Source organism: Buteo buteo, chromosome 15 (assembly GCF_964188355.1).
Source record: "Buteo buteo chromosome 15, bButBut1.hap1.1, whole genome shotgun sequence".
NCBI lineage: Eukaryota > Metazoa > Chordata > Aves > Accipitriformes > Accipitridae > Buteo > Buteo buteo.
The window spans coordinates 21676164-21693098 of NC_134185.1; the positions used below are offsets into that span (position 1 = coordinate 21676164).

A 16935-nucleotide genomic window follows, 5' to 3' on the forward strand; every position below is an offset into this window, starting at 1 on the left:
TTCAAAGAAGGATTTGTGTGCTTGAAAAGCTTGTCTCTATCAGTTAGTCTAACCAAAACAAACATATGTAGTATTTTACTTGAACCACATTAAATCATTGTAGTTATAGTACCCCTATTATAACTGTGTATCCCTAAACTATTTTCACAAGGAGTTTAGCAAGAAATGGAGCCTCTGATGATATGAACACTGATTAAGGCACATTTATGTTTCAGTACTATATCAGCATTCATTTTAAGTGAGGCCTAGAAATATTTTTCCAAAGAAAAACTGGAGGACATGAACTTGATGGAGTAGACATCTGAGAGTTAACAGCAAGAAATATTACTGGGAGGTGCAATTCAGACTATAACCCAGCAGCAGGACTTTAGGCTTTAACACAAAATAACTGCTTTGGGGCCATTCACACCAAAAATGACCACAGGACTGCAACGACCCTGGGCCAGCAACCAAGCTGCTCTGGGGCTGAGGCCAAGGGATGGATCTCACATCACTTCCCTGCCTCTCTGGGACACAGGCAGTACCAACTGACAGCGGAGGAGAAGGCTGCAGTCAAGGTGAAGCTGCGCCGTTTACATGTCTAACCTCCCCATACGGTTCAGAGCTTGCACAGTTGGTGTCAGCTGTTAGCTAGCAAACATGCAGCAGGAAACGAAAAATTATTTCAGCCTGGGGAATACTACACCTCCTAATGAATTTACTGAATGCGAGCAGAATCCCAGTGACATCAGCTAAAGCTTAAATGCTAGCTGGGTAGCTGTGGCTGTTAGCATGGCAAACAGATCTAATGCCCATGTCCCTCAGCACACATGCAAACTGTACCTTCTCAGAGTGTTCAAACTGCCTCCAGAAGCTATCATACATTCTTTTTGTGGTCTTTTCAGGAGTGCAAACCACAGTCTTGATATAAACTTTAAAGCTGCGGTCCAACAACTGATTAATTTCACCATAGTCATAATCATCGTATCTGTTTGGAATTGAAAGAAAAACACTTTCATTTTCAAGAACCAGTTATTTCACTTGCATTGTTTCTTAAGTTCCTATGGCAAAATAAATTATTGTGTAATTTCTACCACTACTGGCCCGCCCCCATAAACAAGAATATGTTTAAAAATACATGCATGTTTGCTTAATAAATAGCTTTGCTTCAATCTGGGAAAGGAAAAAAAAAAAGCCAATGCTAACAAGTCTGACGTATTTAGAATGAAATTAGTAAAACCGACCTTATTCCAAACATACAATGAATATAGTTCCAAATAGCTCGTCTTAGCATTGAGGTATCCACATCTTTGTGCGTGGCCATTGTGTTGTAAGTCAGATTATAGGCAATATGAAACTTCTCATCAAGTAGTTGTCCCACATCTGGGTAAAGACGATTAACCAAGGAATAGCCATGGTCTTCCCAGGAATAATCCTTAGAATAAGTAAAAATGCAGAATGGAGCATTTCAGAAATGAACTTATGAAGAACTAGTGCTTTAATGTAATTTATCTCAGGGCAGATAATCCAGGGGGGTTGGGGAGGGTTGTTCATCTGCTTGCTTTAAGCCTTCTCATCCATGGGGTAGTAAGTTACAGCACAGCAATTTCCAGGTTTGGCATCTGGCACAACAAACATTGCGCACTAAGCCTCCTGATAGCAGCCCCCATCCTTGTTACCTGCACACGAAAGGTGGGCACGTGCATTCCATGTCTGGAGAAGTCTTTGTAACCATAGCTGGTATCCTCAAAGTGACGAGACACATCTCTTGATGGTGCTGATTCTTCATCTTCTGTTAATTACAAACAGAATTTCACACAGTTTCAGTAAGAAAAAATTGGAAGTGTCCTAGCAGAACTCTTGCAGACAAATGAGAGTCTCTGTGCTTTTCAAATAAACACAGAGTTTCACTGGACTACCTGTATTAAAATTCTTTGATACAGCTCAGTGTGACTGCAACTATGGGTTTTAGAGGCAACTCTGTGAAAAACACTCAGATTCTTATAGACAAACATCTTTTTCTCTCTTCTTTCATGTACTAGTCTTCACCCTATCCCCTAAATCTAGGGGAGATTTTACTCCTAACTCAAGCAGTCTGTAAAAATGTCAAGGGAAAATCTGTTTTGGAAGAGAGTGCCTATTAAAAAAAGAGACCTCTAAGACTTCCATGCCAAGCTTATTTTAGAGGAAATGCTGTTGAAGAGCCCACAACAACCTGAAGCTTGTAACAGATTAAGTATTATCTCACAGTCATCTGAAAAGTAACCTTTCATACACTTAAATAGCTAAGTGTGTGAAGAACTTTTTTACAATGTCTTGCGAGACGCCTAAATCTCTTGTGAAACTTTTAAATCTCTCTCGAGAGATTCTCTTTCTGTTGGAAATTTCTATTAAACATAATACTGGTCAGTAAGTATTATGGAGTGTTTGAGAGAAGCCACAGATCTTGGCACTACTTTGCTTTTAAGTGTTCCTGGAAGAAAACAAGGCACCCCTAATCTTGATCCCTTCAAAGAAATTTTAATGTTTTTGAGACATCTAATAACACTTTCTTTCCTTTTGTGGTAATAAGTATTTCCTGAAGTGATTTGGAAAAGTCTAAATAAATATATGTACACACTACATCTGTTCTACCTGAAGAACACACAAACATGCTTTCTCTCTTCTCTCTTTCAAAACGTGTAGCCATCTCTTCTTGGCTGGCTTCCTCTTCATCTCTACACTCCTGCAGCTGCTTCATTTTCTCCATAAGAGCTTCAACTTCACAGACAGACTCTGTAGACTTGAAAAGGAGAGAAACATTTCATTTCCATGTAACAAAGTGACAACGATGGCAGAAATTGTCAAGCCAGAATATTTAAATACAAGTGATGTCCTTCATTTACATCTTTAAATACCAATTTTTCAAGGAAAACAGTTCTTGAAAAAAATCTGTACTGACCCATCAGTTCAAATTTAGTCATCTTCTTTTCTCAATTAGATCCCTGGTATTTTTAGCATATTTTAAGATTCATAGCTTTTTGGAACAAGTGGCTCTCACACTAAAAGTAATTTCTCTTACTTAATCTAAATGTTTAACAAGTGAAAAACAAGGAGCTGTAACAGAAATTCTAATAGAGGAAGTAACCACAATTTACTACCCAACTGTATTTTTCCCTTTCTCTGCTCACAGAGAAGAAACATACTGAAGGAAAAAGGAAGAGTGAGTGTAAATGCAGATTTTAATTAAGCCTCAGAGGAAAGCTAGTGCAAGATAATCTTATTTCACAAGAGCTGTTTTAACACCACAGTACGCTATTAATTTAATACCTGGTCTTGTAAAAAACCATCAGCACAAAGCAAAATAAGTTAATTTATACAGTTCTGACCCTTTCATCTCTGCCTTTTGCAGTCAGTTTGCTCCTTCAGAGAACCAACAAGCTCATCAGACAAAATTTAAATGCCACCCACACTACTGCAGTAAAGTCTCACAGGCAAGGAACCTGCACTGAAAATACCATTATCACTGTTCTTAAACCAACACTTAGTTCACATCATGCTTTTCACTGAGTGGAAGCAAGTACAGATCAGTGAGCATAAGTGCTGCAGGCAGGAAGTACTGTTTTAGAGACAGAGTCAGAAAATTGTGAATGATCTGTTGTGTGATGTATCACAAACAATTCAAGGCAACAAAGTCAAAGACTGGAATCACAGGAAGGACCAACTTTCCACTGCACCCATGGAAAAAAGCATTCCTGGCCACTGCTGCCCAGGACATGTATCATGAACTAGCTGAGACCAGGAGTTAGGTCTCAGTTTGCCTATATGAATGACAAGAGAGCAAAAAAAATAGACAACTGAGAGATTGTATCTTTGTTTCTCCCTTCGCTACTTTCCCCCAGCTTACCAGCTCATTTCAGCTTCTCCTAAATGTTATCTTTTCAACTGGTTACCCCTCATCTGGATTAGGCTAATCAATCCCACTCTCACTGAACGAAAAGAGACGGACACCCTCCGTGTATTAAGTTTACAAAGAAACTACTACTACTGAAAGAGATTGTTTGTTCAGACAGATACTTACTGGAATACTTCCAGTTGGGCTGGCATGAATTTCATCCACCCCGTGGTAACCATTTGTAATATCGCATATGCAATAGTTGCTGACAGAAGGGGGCCTGAAGGTGTGACCACCTTCACAGTCGATCTCCGGGCTGATTCCACAACCAAACGTGAAGGAAGCAAGGGAGTGGTAGTGTGTAAGGAGAACGACCGCGTGGATCAGCTCTGCCAGGGACCAGCTATTCTCTTCAGTCTTCAAAAGTTGCTTTAAAAATAATGCAAGACCGAAGTATTAATTTCAAAAAATCGTTCAAATGATCCCACCTTAGTGCAGTTTATCAACGTTTCTTAGACCAGATAAAATTATTTTTCCAACATCCACAATTGCTTCCTAACTCTCTGCTGCCGTTCAGTGTGCTCAGTGTCCCATTACCAGGTGACCTGCCAGCCACGGACTCGTGTGGTTAAGCCACACAGGAGATGACTTCTCTCCCCTCTCTGGCCCACAGCTCTTGAATCAGCTGGGGTTTCTGTTTTGCACCATATAGTTTGTACTGAGGCCAGACTGACTTGCATTGAAGTTTCACACCTCTGATGCAGATGCAACCACAACAGTTGCACGTCTCTTCAACTGGTCTTTACAGTCTCAGAAAACCCTGGCAACTCCTTGCAGATCAGCTGTGTAAAAACCTGGCATTGGGGCCGGGCTCCCTCCATCTTGTCCCTGTGGGTGGAATGCTCTACATTCGACAAGAAGCTTCAAACCCCAACTTCCCCTTCAGGCAGGAAAGTGTGGGAGGTTTGGGGCCTTCTGGCAGAGCACGCACGCCCTCCCCCACAGCCCAGCCTCCCAGCAGGACCCACCGCCGCCTCTCACACCCAGCAGACAGCACCGAGAAAGTCCCAGCACCTGCCTCCTCCGTGCTAAGGGCGAAGAGAAGAGCAGAGGAGTCGCTCCAGTAACCACGGCCAGGGCCCTGGGCAGGCACGTGCCCTGGAAGCTGGCTGATGCGGGCAGCCCTCGGAGGAGGGGGCAGCAGGAGCGGCTGCTTGGTGGCTTGTTGGTGCTGCAGTCCTGGCTGGCTTGTACCACCACGGCTCCCCTGGGCTCTTCTGCCAGCCTGCTCCCTGCAACCCAGCCTGAAAACTAATTTGAACCCGCAGCAACTGAGACAAGAATGTGGCGATCGGTGTTCTGCCTAAGCTCTAGCAGCATCTCAGAAACGCTCAGGGGGTTCTGGCTACTGAAGAAGGGCACATCTGAGCACACCGCTTCAGGAAGGGCACATCCGAGCACATCGTTACCGCACCAACAGAAATCTGACGTGGCAACTCTGAAATGTCAGTGTCTTGTACATTAAATCTGTTGGTCATTTAGGACCAGTTATGATCATGTTAGTGTTCCAAGGTCACAAGTGATACTATATCATGCAGTATCACAGTGATATAACACTGAAATGAAAGTAACACAGAACATCTTTCACCCTGTCTGGCTCTTAGCTCTTAAGAATCTGTGATTGCATTACTGAAAAATAAGGGTACTTTCACATTACACCATGAAAGATTTACTTCGATATGTTCCTTGGTGATAAGCCAGGGTCGGTGAGCCAACATTTTGTTCAGTTCTCCTAAATTCTGCAGTTTTTGAGGTGCATTTTCCAGACCATTCAACCATTTAGGGTCTCCACCGACATGAAGGAAGTCATTCACATGGAGGTTAACAAGGTAAGAGCACTGATGTCGTGCTGCAGCCTAGAACAGAAAACACAATTGTGATACAGAAAACAATTACACTAAGTTAGTGCTTTATGACAAATACCGTAAGTTATCATTTCCTCAAAATATTCAAGAATAAGACCTGCAGTGATCAAAGGCTGAAGTAAAAAAAAAAAAAAAAAAAAAAAAAATTTAGATTAACACATCAGCCTGCTTTGGTTGCTGTTCTCACAACATAAATAATCCTCATTAATATACATTATAACTCTGCTGGCTACAGGTGAAACATGTCTATATCAAGGGAGAAGGACAGGCATAGATTTCCTGTATGTCCTGAAGGAAGTTACCCATACTGCATAGTACTCTCCAGTGGAGAAGCAGCAAGGCTGCCTCTAGGTGAATCTTTACCAACAAAAACAAAAGCAGGTTTAGAACACAAGAGAGACTAAGGGCAGCTTTTCAGCAAAGAACAGACCCAGTATCATTTATTCAAACAGTAATACTTTCCCCATCAAACTAAGACACAGCCCCAAACTAATTCCAGCTTCAGCAAGCAAAGATCATCGAATCGGCAGATTGGAAATTATGAAATCAACTATTTCTGGCAGAAAACTTGCTTAGAATTTAGAGATTCAGAAACAGTTGATGGGACAGACTACTGAGTTAGAGGGAGGTGTATTCGACAGGACACACACAAAAACAAGCTTTCTTGAAAAACAGTTTCTGAGATACTACGGAAACCAAAAATAAACAATTGTCTTATTTTTATAACAGATTTTTTTCCCCTCTTTCTCACAGTCCTACTGAAACTATGAACATACAGTACTGGTCTTACAAAACAATTTGTAAACCAGACACAAATAAACCTACTCTGCTTTTCCCCTTAGCTCCTGGTGAAATGCCTTTCCAACTAGAAACTGCAAAACACAGTAATAACTGCTATTAAACAAGACCGGAGACTGTTGCCAAAGTGGCTGTTTCTGCTTGCTGCTTTATGTTCCAGCATACCATTATCCCGATGTAGTGTCGATAATGAAGCGGGAGTGGACCGTCCATTTGCAGTAGATAGTGCTGAGTTTTTAGAAAGCTTTCAAGATACTGTGGGTGGAAAACCATCACCAAGGTAACATTGTCCAATCGGCCCAGCGTAGCAAAAGTATCTGCAAACAGTGTGTGCATCATGGTGTCTTCGTTTCCCACTTGAATCGTCTGATTGAATGGAAAGAGCAATTAGCAATATTGTCTAAGAAGTACCAATAAAATAGTAAATACATATATTACCACAGCACCCAGAGGCCCCAGTGAAAGGAATTATATTATAGATCTATTGATGGCATTAAATCAGTGCACATAAGGCAAGGCACATAAAATCCCTTTAATACCTCTCATTTAGGTGATCACAAGTGGTTATATCAGCAAAAGGACATTTTTGGCTTTACATTTTCTCTTGTACCACACTGACTTCTCATTTTTAACTGTCTCACCTTCACTTTCTCGAATGCTCCAAATTGATCTTATTTTATTATAACAAAAAGCTAATTGAATCATCATTTTTACTAAGGGAAAAAGAGGGAAAGAACTAAAAAGCTAGCTAAGATGACACAAGAGAGAAATAAAAGGAAATTGAAACTTCGGACTCTAAAATTCCTAGAAAACCACAGGCACATTACTAACTTCTCCTCTGCTCCGAATTCTCTTACCAGACTATCAGGAGAGAAGCACCACAAATGCACAGCCACAGCACTCTGAAGCTTCTCAGATTATTCAGAATGGTAGAGGCAGCTCAAGAAAAAGCAACCCCAGAGCAGGGGGGCAGGTGCCTTGTGGACCAGTAGGAAATTACATCCGGATGTTCACAGGGAAACAGACTCTTACAGAAAACAGTATCGGGTTTCTCTTATGCTAGATAGCAGTACAGGAGGGGTTGTAACTATTCCAAAGCTCCCCAGGGCTCTCACTGCTTCTGTACACTAGAACTGTGGCCAAAGTCTCACCAGAACTGAATGTGATCATGACTGAAAATGTTTTGCAGCTCAGCTGCTGTCCTGAAACCAAATGTGGGTTACTAGTAAAAGAGTGTTCCTTAAAAGCATGAAGTTCACTGTGTACTTGAAAACACTACCACACCTCTTTCTCGGGGATGAATCTGCTTGGTCCGTGTCCCAGTGGTCTAGGAATTCTTATTCCAAGTTCCTAGAAAAGAGAATTACACCATCTTAGCGTTTAGTTACAAACAGCTTTTTAGCTGTGGCTGCAATAAAGAAGAGTTCTCCATTCAGAGTTGGGCTTATTTGGGTACTCATGCTACTCATCTTACCCGGGTACTTTTACTAGTACCATTTGTACAAATGCAAATCATTTTTTATACAAGTGCTTTATAATTAGCCAAACTTGTTTACAGTGTACTGCCCCACTCCAGCAACAAAAAAATCAACAACAAAGGCCCTGCCAACCAAAGAAAACACACACAAATTTATATGCACACACATACACACAACAACCTGGTTAACAGAAAATTCTGCATAAAGCATATTTTGGCAGGGTGTCCAGAACAAGAAGTTCAGTACAGAGCTGCTGTGTGCTTATGCCACTGATATAAAACAAGACTGGTGTGTGTGTACATCCGCAGTACGCCAGCACATAACACTCTGTGCATCTGTCAGGAAATGAAACAGCTGTAAGCCTAATCAGATTTCTTTTTCCCAACCTCAAAGAGCTCTTAAACTGCTGAAAGTACCTGATCTACATTTGTATCTGCTTTCTTTTCAAGACAGGATAAAAAGCTATTCACGTTGGGAGGGAGGGAGGGGACTTTGCTCAATGAGAACAGAGGCAGCCACGTCCTTGCACACAATTCTGTGGACATGATGGCTTGCAGGTAAGAGGGAGGCTGGATGCCCCTCCAGCAGTTCACTACTTGCCCTCTCCCTCAGCTAGATGAAACTTTCTGCCAGGCGTACGGCACCCCGGGCCCTTCGTGCAGCCAAGGAGAAACTGCATAAAAGTCCTGGGTGAATTTGTGTCCTTCCTGTTAAACCATTCCCTTTGGAAGGGTGGGAGCCATGGGTTCAAGGGCAGCTTCATCGTTTGGCACAGAGCAGCCCTCAGAGAAGGCACAGCAGGGTCCACGGGGCAGGTACCAAGGCGGGACACAGCCTCACCTCGCACATTCAAACGCAACCACCTCCCCATCGCTACAGAGGCTCACTCCTTCATGTGCACAGCACTCGCTGCAGAACAGCTCTCCTGAAGGGATGACTCCCCAGCCAGCGGCATGGCTTCCCCAGGAACGATGCCACTCGAAGCAGCTCCCAACTGGGCAGCTGATGGCACGGTGCTCTTACAGATGGAGGGAGACCCGGGATTAAAGCTGGGAATGGAGCCGAGTGCCAAACACTAGGCTACATATAAACCAATGGTTTGGGCTCCTTATCTGTCCCCTCTCCCCCAGTCATCTTTTAAAACACATCCATTGCCTCTGCTCCATAGCCCAAACCACTAATTTTCTGATGATACCAACCCCCATCCAGGTTCTCAACTGGGTTTTTAGATGAATAAATACCATGTATTGGGCCATTTCAGGCCACACAGAGCAGAGGGGCACCTTCAGCTGTTTTAGGCCTCAAGAGCAAATGAGGCCCCTAAAAGCTGTCTGCCAAATGCAGTTTTTAACTTTGCTACATTTTCCCCACATAGATAAAAGGCTGTTATAAACAAGCAATACTGGTCGCACTCACTATTGCACTTTTTCTGTCTTTAGCTGAGGTTTCTATTTGCACAAGTTCATTGTACGAGAAGCAATTTTATTAATCAGTTACCCTTCCCTGAACTTTCCCCTAAGATTAAAAACCAGCTTCAGAGAGCCGGAAACAATCAGCACAGGTCTAAGTTGGAACTACCAAAGCCCATCAGACTCTGACAGTCTCCTTAAATCCTAAGTCAGATGCCTTCATTTCTCAAGTCTTATTTGGATAAAGTGAGATCAAAGGGCAGCTCTTACTACTATCTTTTTCCTTAGGACAGTAAAGTTTGTGATACAGCTTTTTCCTGTTGAGGGTCCGTCCCCACATTCAGAAACAAATTTTGCCTGTCAGCCAAGTCTCTAGCAATGCCACTTGTAGGATGGAATTTATATCTTACAAACACCCTCTCTCCTCACAAAGCTCTAGCAGAGCTTCTTATCTCGGCTACAACTACATTAGCAAATTAGAGAAACATCTTACATCCAAATGACAAGGATGCAAGGAAAGCAAGAAAAAAAAGTCTGTACACATCATTTAACTTAGCAGATGTCTGCAGTTCTCTGCCAACTCAAGCACTCCAAGAGAAATACCTGGAAGTTTAATTCTTCAACAACTGTGTTTCAGTCTTCTCCTTTCCCAGAACAGTTACAGGAAGAAAAAACCCCAAGAATTAAGAACCTGAGATCTCAGGCTGCTAACATATTTTGCCTCACAATCTAAAATACATCAGTTATCAATACACTTCACATTTTTTAAAGCATGCAGAGGTCAAACTACTATGATTACACTGCATATAACAGGTGACATTACTTAAGTAACCAAACCCTCTCTGCAAAGTGACTTAAGAGTTTTTTGGAGGACTGAATAAGTTGCTTTGTTTTCCCTCAGGAGAGAAAGCGTCCCCCTGAAATCATGGCACCAGCCTAGTACTTGGGAAGCCTGGGTTCGAGTCTCTGTTCTGACAGAGACATTGCAAAGGATTTGTAAAGATGAGCCTCAGTTTCCCATCTGCAAAATGGAGGTAAATATGTTTCTTCCAGAGGGTGCCGAGAACAGAAACAAGCTTATTGTCATAAGGTGTGTGGTTACCATAGTCATAAGAGTTGTATAAATTCTGACCCATTAGAAATCTTCTGAAAATTGTTATTGTTCAGTTACAAGCTACGGCAGACATTTAAAAACTGTTTTCCCCTCTTTTTCAGAAGCAGCATTTAATCAAGTTCTCCTAGTACTTGAGAAATAGCAGGCATCTCCAGGTGCTCCCAGTATCCCAACATTTCAAATACTATATAGACAACAGAGTAATAATTCTCAAAACAGTCCTAGAGTACCTTCCCTTCACTTTGAACATATTTCCATGTTCCATGATGCCCTTCACTAAGTCTCCATCTTCCAAATATACTCAAATCAAAGCGCACCGCTCTCCAGCTTTCCCTCTCAAAAGCAAGACCTGCATCCTGACCAGCCGCACCACCGCGTCTCTCTCCTGCACCTTCTTCTTAAAGAAGCACCTCACCTGGAGCACTGACAAGCACTCAGTGAAGCAATCAGGGCTAGGATGAACAGCAGTTGCAAGCAACTGATTTTGGTTATTACAGAAGTACAAGCAATTTTCATGTGATTCCAGACCGAGTTGCATGCTGAAGTGACCTACTTACTGCCATTTTCTGCATCAAACTTCTCCCGGCTTCTTCCCTTCTGTTTGTTAACCTTGCCACACCACTTCCATTCAGTCTAGAAATTCTGCAGCTGAATACAGCTCCAAGCTCAGCAGAAAGCCAACCATGACTGAGGCTTTAGGGGCAAACAATACATCATCATCATAATAATAATGCATCAGAGGCGCTCCATCTTCGAAGTCAGAACACAGAACTCAGATGGCTGCAAAGGTGGGCACCAAGCGTGGTATAGATTTCACCCTCAACACCCCGAAGCTCACAGCTAATGAGCCAGGTGGCAATCCACTCCACTGCTCACCTTGGAGACGCACCTTGACGGAGAAGCAAGACTTAGCCATATAAATGCTGTATCGCTATGCTGGTGGAGACTACCTCAGAAACCACAGAAAAGCCTCCTCTTGCCCCTTATGCAATCTAACTTGTACTTCTGTACAGTCACTATTATTATTTCCATGGGAACTATGTTCACCAGATACCTACCATTTCTGAATCTACATGGTCAGATACAGCAGTGATGAGGGACATCTCATCTCATGTACTTAATTCATGCAACATTCCTGTAAGGTAGGGCAAGTGTATTATCTGCCATTTAGAAAAAAACCTGAGAAACAGAAAAGCTGCATGTCTAACAGAGGCTGCTACAGAAGACTGATGGCTTGAGCTGAGATCTCTCAAGTCACGGGCTAATGCCCTAACCATCAGACTGTGTGCCTTTTCGGAGACTTCTCAGCCAGGAAATATGTTTTATGCAAATTTACACCAAGAAACAGCTCTTCAGAGCTGAGACAGAAAAGTTAATGAGACAAGTTCGCAAACTTAATTATATACTTCCCAGTTACCATTCTCTCTCACCAGTCTGTCCCACTTAGTACATCCAACCCCACAATGACAACTAGACCAAAAATCTGTACTGCATGCACATACATGCTCAGAGAAGACCACTCTAAAACCGCAACAATGTATAAACTCGTTCTACTTATGGCTTTTCTGTATCTTAAGACTCTGTCAATCAAGCCCACTTTTAGGTAACTTTTTTAAGCAACAAGAAGCATTCCTATCAAATTTAAGTAAAAGCTTGAAATGGAAAATTGAACTGCAGATGCTTTTAGAAGAGGTTTTTAAATACTTAAAAGTACAACACGCATCACCTCTGCTAGTAACAGACCACTTTCTGCTTTGGTTCTACACCTCTTTAAAATGTAAGTGAAGAAAACAGAAAGTCACTTCTAAACAGGCACCCAATATCAGAAATTCCACCTTGAAACACTGAAGCAGAGTTAAGTTACAAGCCCAGACACAGGGCCTCTAGAACAGGAACAGCCACCTAACCTTAGCTACAGCTCTTGCTCCATAGTGCCCCTAAAATGCTTTTTCAGATCCCCGTTCCTCCCCCACTACTGGCTCCTGGCAGCTAGAGCTCTGCCTCTTATCACAAAACCTCTCCCAAAACTCGATTACAGTTTTGTCAGATGAGTATGGGGACTGTTATCAAGCTTAATTCTCAGTCATTCAGAATTCATGAGCTGAGCACTAGCTATGAACCACAATCCTCAGACTGCTTCCCTCATGTTAGCACAGTGAGTCATTTTGCTCCCCTCAAGTACAGTCAGTACCAATATTAAGTGTTATATCTCCCAGAGAGACTTATTTACATACTTAAGCCTCCTCTAAATGGCAAAAAGAACATTTTACCATAGACAGGCAAAGTGAAAATATAATTATCGATTTACTTCACTAAGCCACATTTGGATTAACATCTTCATCTGAATCATCTGTCTCCTGATTAAGCACTAAATACTGGTAGATTCAAACAAAATTATACAAAAATCACACACTGTAATGCAATATAAAACAATCTAGAAGAAGGAGCCAGGGAAGGGAAATGAGTTTGAGGTGACCTTTTTTGGAGGTAACGTTTTCCTAGACAACCAGTGACCATTTTACATAATCTAAGTGCATTCCTACCCAAGCTTAGGGTTGAGAAAGGCACAATGAGCTGCGTATTAAAAAACTCTTCAACACAGTCTCCTAGTAGAATTAACCCTCTCAACGTGCCAGTGCTGAAAATTCAGCTTGGTATACTATAATATGCATTTGAAGCTGACATTAAAAATACCCATTTAGAGCTTTATACGCTTGTAGGATAAAATGCCCCAAAGCATCTCAGTGTCCAAGCAGCTCGCGCTGCATTTCCAGGGGAGACTTTGGCACTTCCCAGTCTAAGGGGCCTGGTGCTGCTCCTGGTTCCCTCGCTGTCTCTGGTTCCTACTTCCCCTTTAAAGGTCACCGACAGCAAAACCTCACTGGTGGTGACAGGCTACAAATTTGGAGTTTCCTTGTTTAGGATCTTAACGACAACAACTGGCACAACTGGCCTCACAGGACAAGTTATTTATCACCAAGCTGATACATACTCAGCTTAAAAGCCATATTTTCAGTTCTGCTAAATGCAGTAGCTACTGCAGTTTCCTTATCAGATGGGTATCTTTTGGAAATGAAGGGATTAGAAACAAAGAGGAGTGATTAACTATGATTCTTTTCCTACAAACACTAAAAAAAAAAAATAAAAAAATCCTACAAATCCTACACCTTTCCTAAATGTGGGGCTACACAGAACTGGCAGTTTTTCCTATTTTATTCATTTACCTAATCCAGAAGTAGCTGCAATTATTGTGGCTTTCTCAAACAAACCATGATTCAAGTTAAAATGACAGAAAAATGATCCCCAAAATGCTCATGTACTCTAAATTTTTGCACTAGTTCCATTTTTCTGTGTGTCTCAGGCTGTCATTCAACTGAAGCACTAGACATGTCTGCACTTGCATGGATTTAAAGAACTGAGAACAAGTACTCCCCCTCTCCTACAAAGCACTTTGTTCCACAGACCTGCTCTTCACTGGAACTGTTTCTATTTCACACAGAATACATTATTCTTATATGAATTTAAATACTTAAATTATTTTAATTTAAATATCAGTAAGTGTACTTTCTCTGAATGTCTCAAAGTCTTTTGAATACCAGATCTTAAAAACATCCAACTAGTTTATGTGACTCGATTCAAGACAGAAATCAAGGCAAGTGAGTGTGTGCCCGAGGTCACACACCCTGTTCACAACAACAAGAATAAAAGCAAAGCCCAGACTCCTCAAGTCTCAAGCTCTAACACCTCTTCTCTGGTCATCTTTTAGGACCGAGCAGTAGGAGTAGGTCCAGCTGGAGTAGTCTCAAGGCACCTAAGTGCTACCTATTCTTCCCCAGCAGTAAATAGCTCTTCCTGGAGTGGTTTTGTGACACAACCGCCTAGAGACCACAACCCAATTTACTTTTGATGTGACCTCACTGAAACCAAGAGGCTGAATTTCAATGATGAGTGCCTAGCTCTTCTATATGCCAGTTTTGTAATGTGTACAATGAAACAAAAAGTATTAAAGGGCAAAGGATTTGGAAGGAATGCCTGCAATTTCCATGCTGTAAACACTGTTTAAATACCAATAAATCAGTGACACAGAAGGAAACAAGTTTAAACGTGACAGTTACCGTTTGCATTATGTAGGCTGTACTGCTGGATTATGTCAAAGCAAAGCAATTTGTATCCAGGTGGTACTAGACCTGTACAAACCAGAAAAATACAAAACAGTTTCTGTGGCAACCTGCAGCAGTTCGAGGACTGAAAAATCTCCTTTAAAAGAAGAATCTTAACGCGGTGACTCTAAGAAACTTACAAGAGAGATCCAAAGCAGCATTTTAATTCCCGTCCAAAAAACCGCTATCGACTTGCATTTGTTTACAGTTACAGCAAGCTCTTCTCTATCAGAAACGCAAGACCGGCCTCACCGTTTCAAAAGGATAACCCAACTCTGTGCGAGAGCGAAATAAACACCGGGCCATTCAGAGGCAAAACCTACTTGGTCGGGCCTAAACCCCCCAGCAGAGACCCCCCCACCACACACACAAGCGGTACGCTGCCCTTCTGGGGCCGGCTGGGTCCCGGGGGGGGCTCGCCACAGCACCTGCCCGGCCACCCCAGGCAGCGGCCGCTGGATCTCCCGCAGAACGGACCTAGAAAGGACCTGCGACCCCCCCCCCCCAACCCGAGTTACCCTCCGGCAGCTCGGAACGACGCCTTTGCGGGTCGAGCGAGGACCCCGCAAGGAAGCACCGCTCCCGCCTCCCCGGGGCGGCTCAGCCCTGCGGGGGGCCAAGCCTCTCGCCACCCGCGGGGTACCTGGTGCTGGGGGCCCGGCCTCGCCACCCTCATGCCGGGGCCGAGGCTGGGGCTGGGCTCGCTCGGCCGGCAGCCCCGCCGCGGCTCTGCCGCACCGCCCAGCGCCGCCGGGGCGGGGGCGGGGGCCGGGGCCGGCCCTCCCCGCCGGGGCGGAGCAGCGGGCGGGGGAGAACCGGGGGCTTGCTCCCTTTTTCCCGGTGCCTGCCAGCCCCCGGCAATGCCGACGCGTCCCCCCCGGAACGGGCAGAAGAGGGGAAAGGCGCGGACCCCGGAGCCGCCCAGCCCGGGGGCAAGTGCCCCCGCAGAGCCCCAGGGCCCCCCCAGTCCACCCCGCTCCGCCTCTCCGTGCTGCCCCCGGGCCGGCCGCAGGGCACGGCGGAGGCGCAAGGGCCCCTCTCCCCCCGAGACCCGGCCTCCTCCGCTCCGCTCCGCTCCGCTCCCCGGCCGGGGGGAGCTCTGCGGACACCACTTTTCTTTTGCCTCCCCCACGCTCCTTAGCAAGAGTTTCTACCTTCTCTTTAAGCAACACAGTCATTATGGCTTTTGAACCGAGAACTCGCAGGAGGTTAACGTTTTGTAGATACTTGTGTGACTAAGTACGCTGCTGCAGAAATCTGGCCTCCTGCCTATTCCCAAGATCGTAACAGTCCTGAGCAAACATATGTTTTGCAATCACATCAGCAAAACACTCAGCCTTTGTTTGCAACGGGCTGTACTTCTCCCGTCGACCCCCCAGGGCTGTAAACTCTGCCAGATGCTTTTATCTCCCACCTCTTTTGGTTTGGGATTTTATGGCATCAATTATTTCAAAAGAAACGAGGCCCTGAGCTGGCCCACATTATTATTTTTTTTTCCTTCCACTTATAAAGCTAAATTCTGTTAAATCATTTTCCCTCAAATACTTTGAATTAAGAGGAGAGCTTCTATTGCAGTTTTGATGGGAGGAGGCCAGGACAGCTCCCAACTCCTGAACATACTCATATATATAGGGGAAGAAGGCTTCTGCTCACAATTCAGCCTGCTCGGTTTTGAGTCCTACCAAGCCATCCATCTAACAACCAAGCAGGGAAATTCCACGACACTGAACTTTACACTTCTGTTAAATGTAAAACTGAACACCGAAAAATTGTTCACAGGCTGTTCCTGTTATGGGTGTGCAAATCTTGCGGCGAAATGCAGAGAACACTGAGGACAGTGCTGTCAGGGGAACGTGGCAACAGGCCTCAAGGCAGCAGTTCTGCACATTTCTAATGCTAAAGCTTTAAAGGCTTCCTTCCCTCTCCACTTCTCAACTACCACCACCACCTCTCTAGGCTATGCAATTGACTCTGGAGAGCTAAAGGACACTCTACTTCTGAAGGCTTAGCGGCAGTTACAAAGTTAAATTACCTAGAGATGCCCAGGTACCACAGCTCCTTACTTGAGGCCTTGGCTTTAAGCTGCCAAGTTTCTCCAAAAGAAATGAAGTATGCTTTGTACCTACTTGCACTTCATAAAACACTCAACAGAAGCGTGGAAAAAGAAGAAGAATGCAATACTGGCAAGGAAGATTGCA

The 16935-nt window shown here is 43.7% G+C and overlaps 1 protein-coding gene across 8 annotated transcripts in view; it reads right to left on the reverse strand.

Annotated features, from left to right (window-relative positions):
- Positions 1-16935, reverse strand: part of SESN1 (sestrin 1) — an 84083-nt gene that overhangs the window by 2007 nt on the left and 65141 nt on the right. For 2 of the 8 annotated variants that reach the window (XM_075046740.1, XM_075046741.1), the window contains exons 2-9: positions 7861-7926; positions 6742-6942; positions 5587-5769; positions 4040-4282; positions 2614-2761; positions 1659-1771; positions 1224-1414; positions 823-967 (exon numbers count right to left, since the gene is read on the reverse strand). In XM_075046740.1, coding sequence (XP_074902841.1) covers positions 823-967; positions 1224-1414; positions 1659-1771; positions 2614-2761; positions 4040-4282; positions 5587-5769; positions 6742-6942; positions 7861-7926 — 1290 coding nt within the window. Of the gene's footprint in view, positions 1-822; positions 968-1223; positions 1415-1658; positions 1772-2613; positions 2762-4039; positions 4283-5586; positions 5770-6741; positions 6943-7433; positions 7595-7860; positions 7927-14692; positions 14765-14877; positions 15140-15255; positions 15344-15380; positions 15504-16935 lie in introns of those variants that run through there. The other 6 variants (XM_075046744.1, XM_075046746.1, XM_075046743.1 and 3 more) reach the window with 6 other exon arrangements.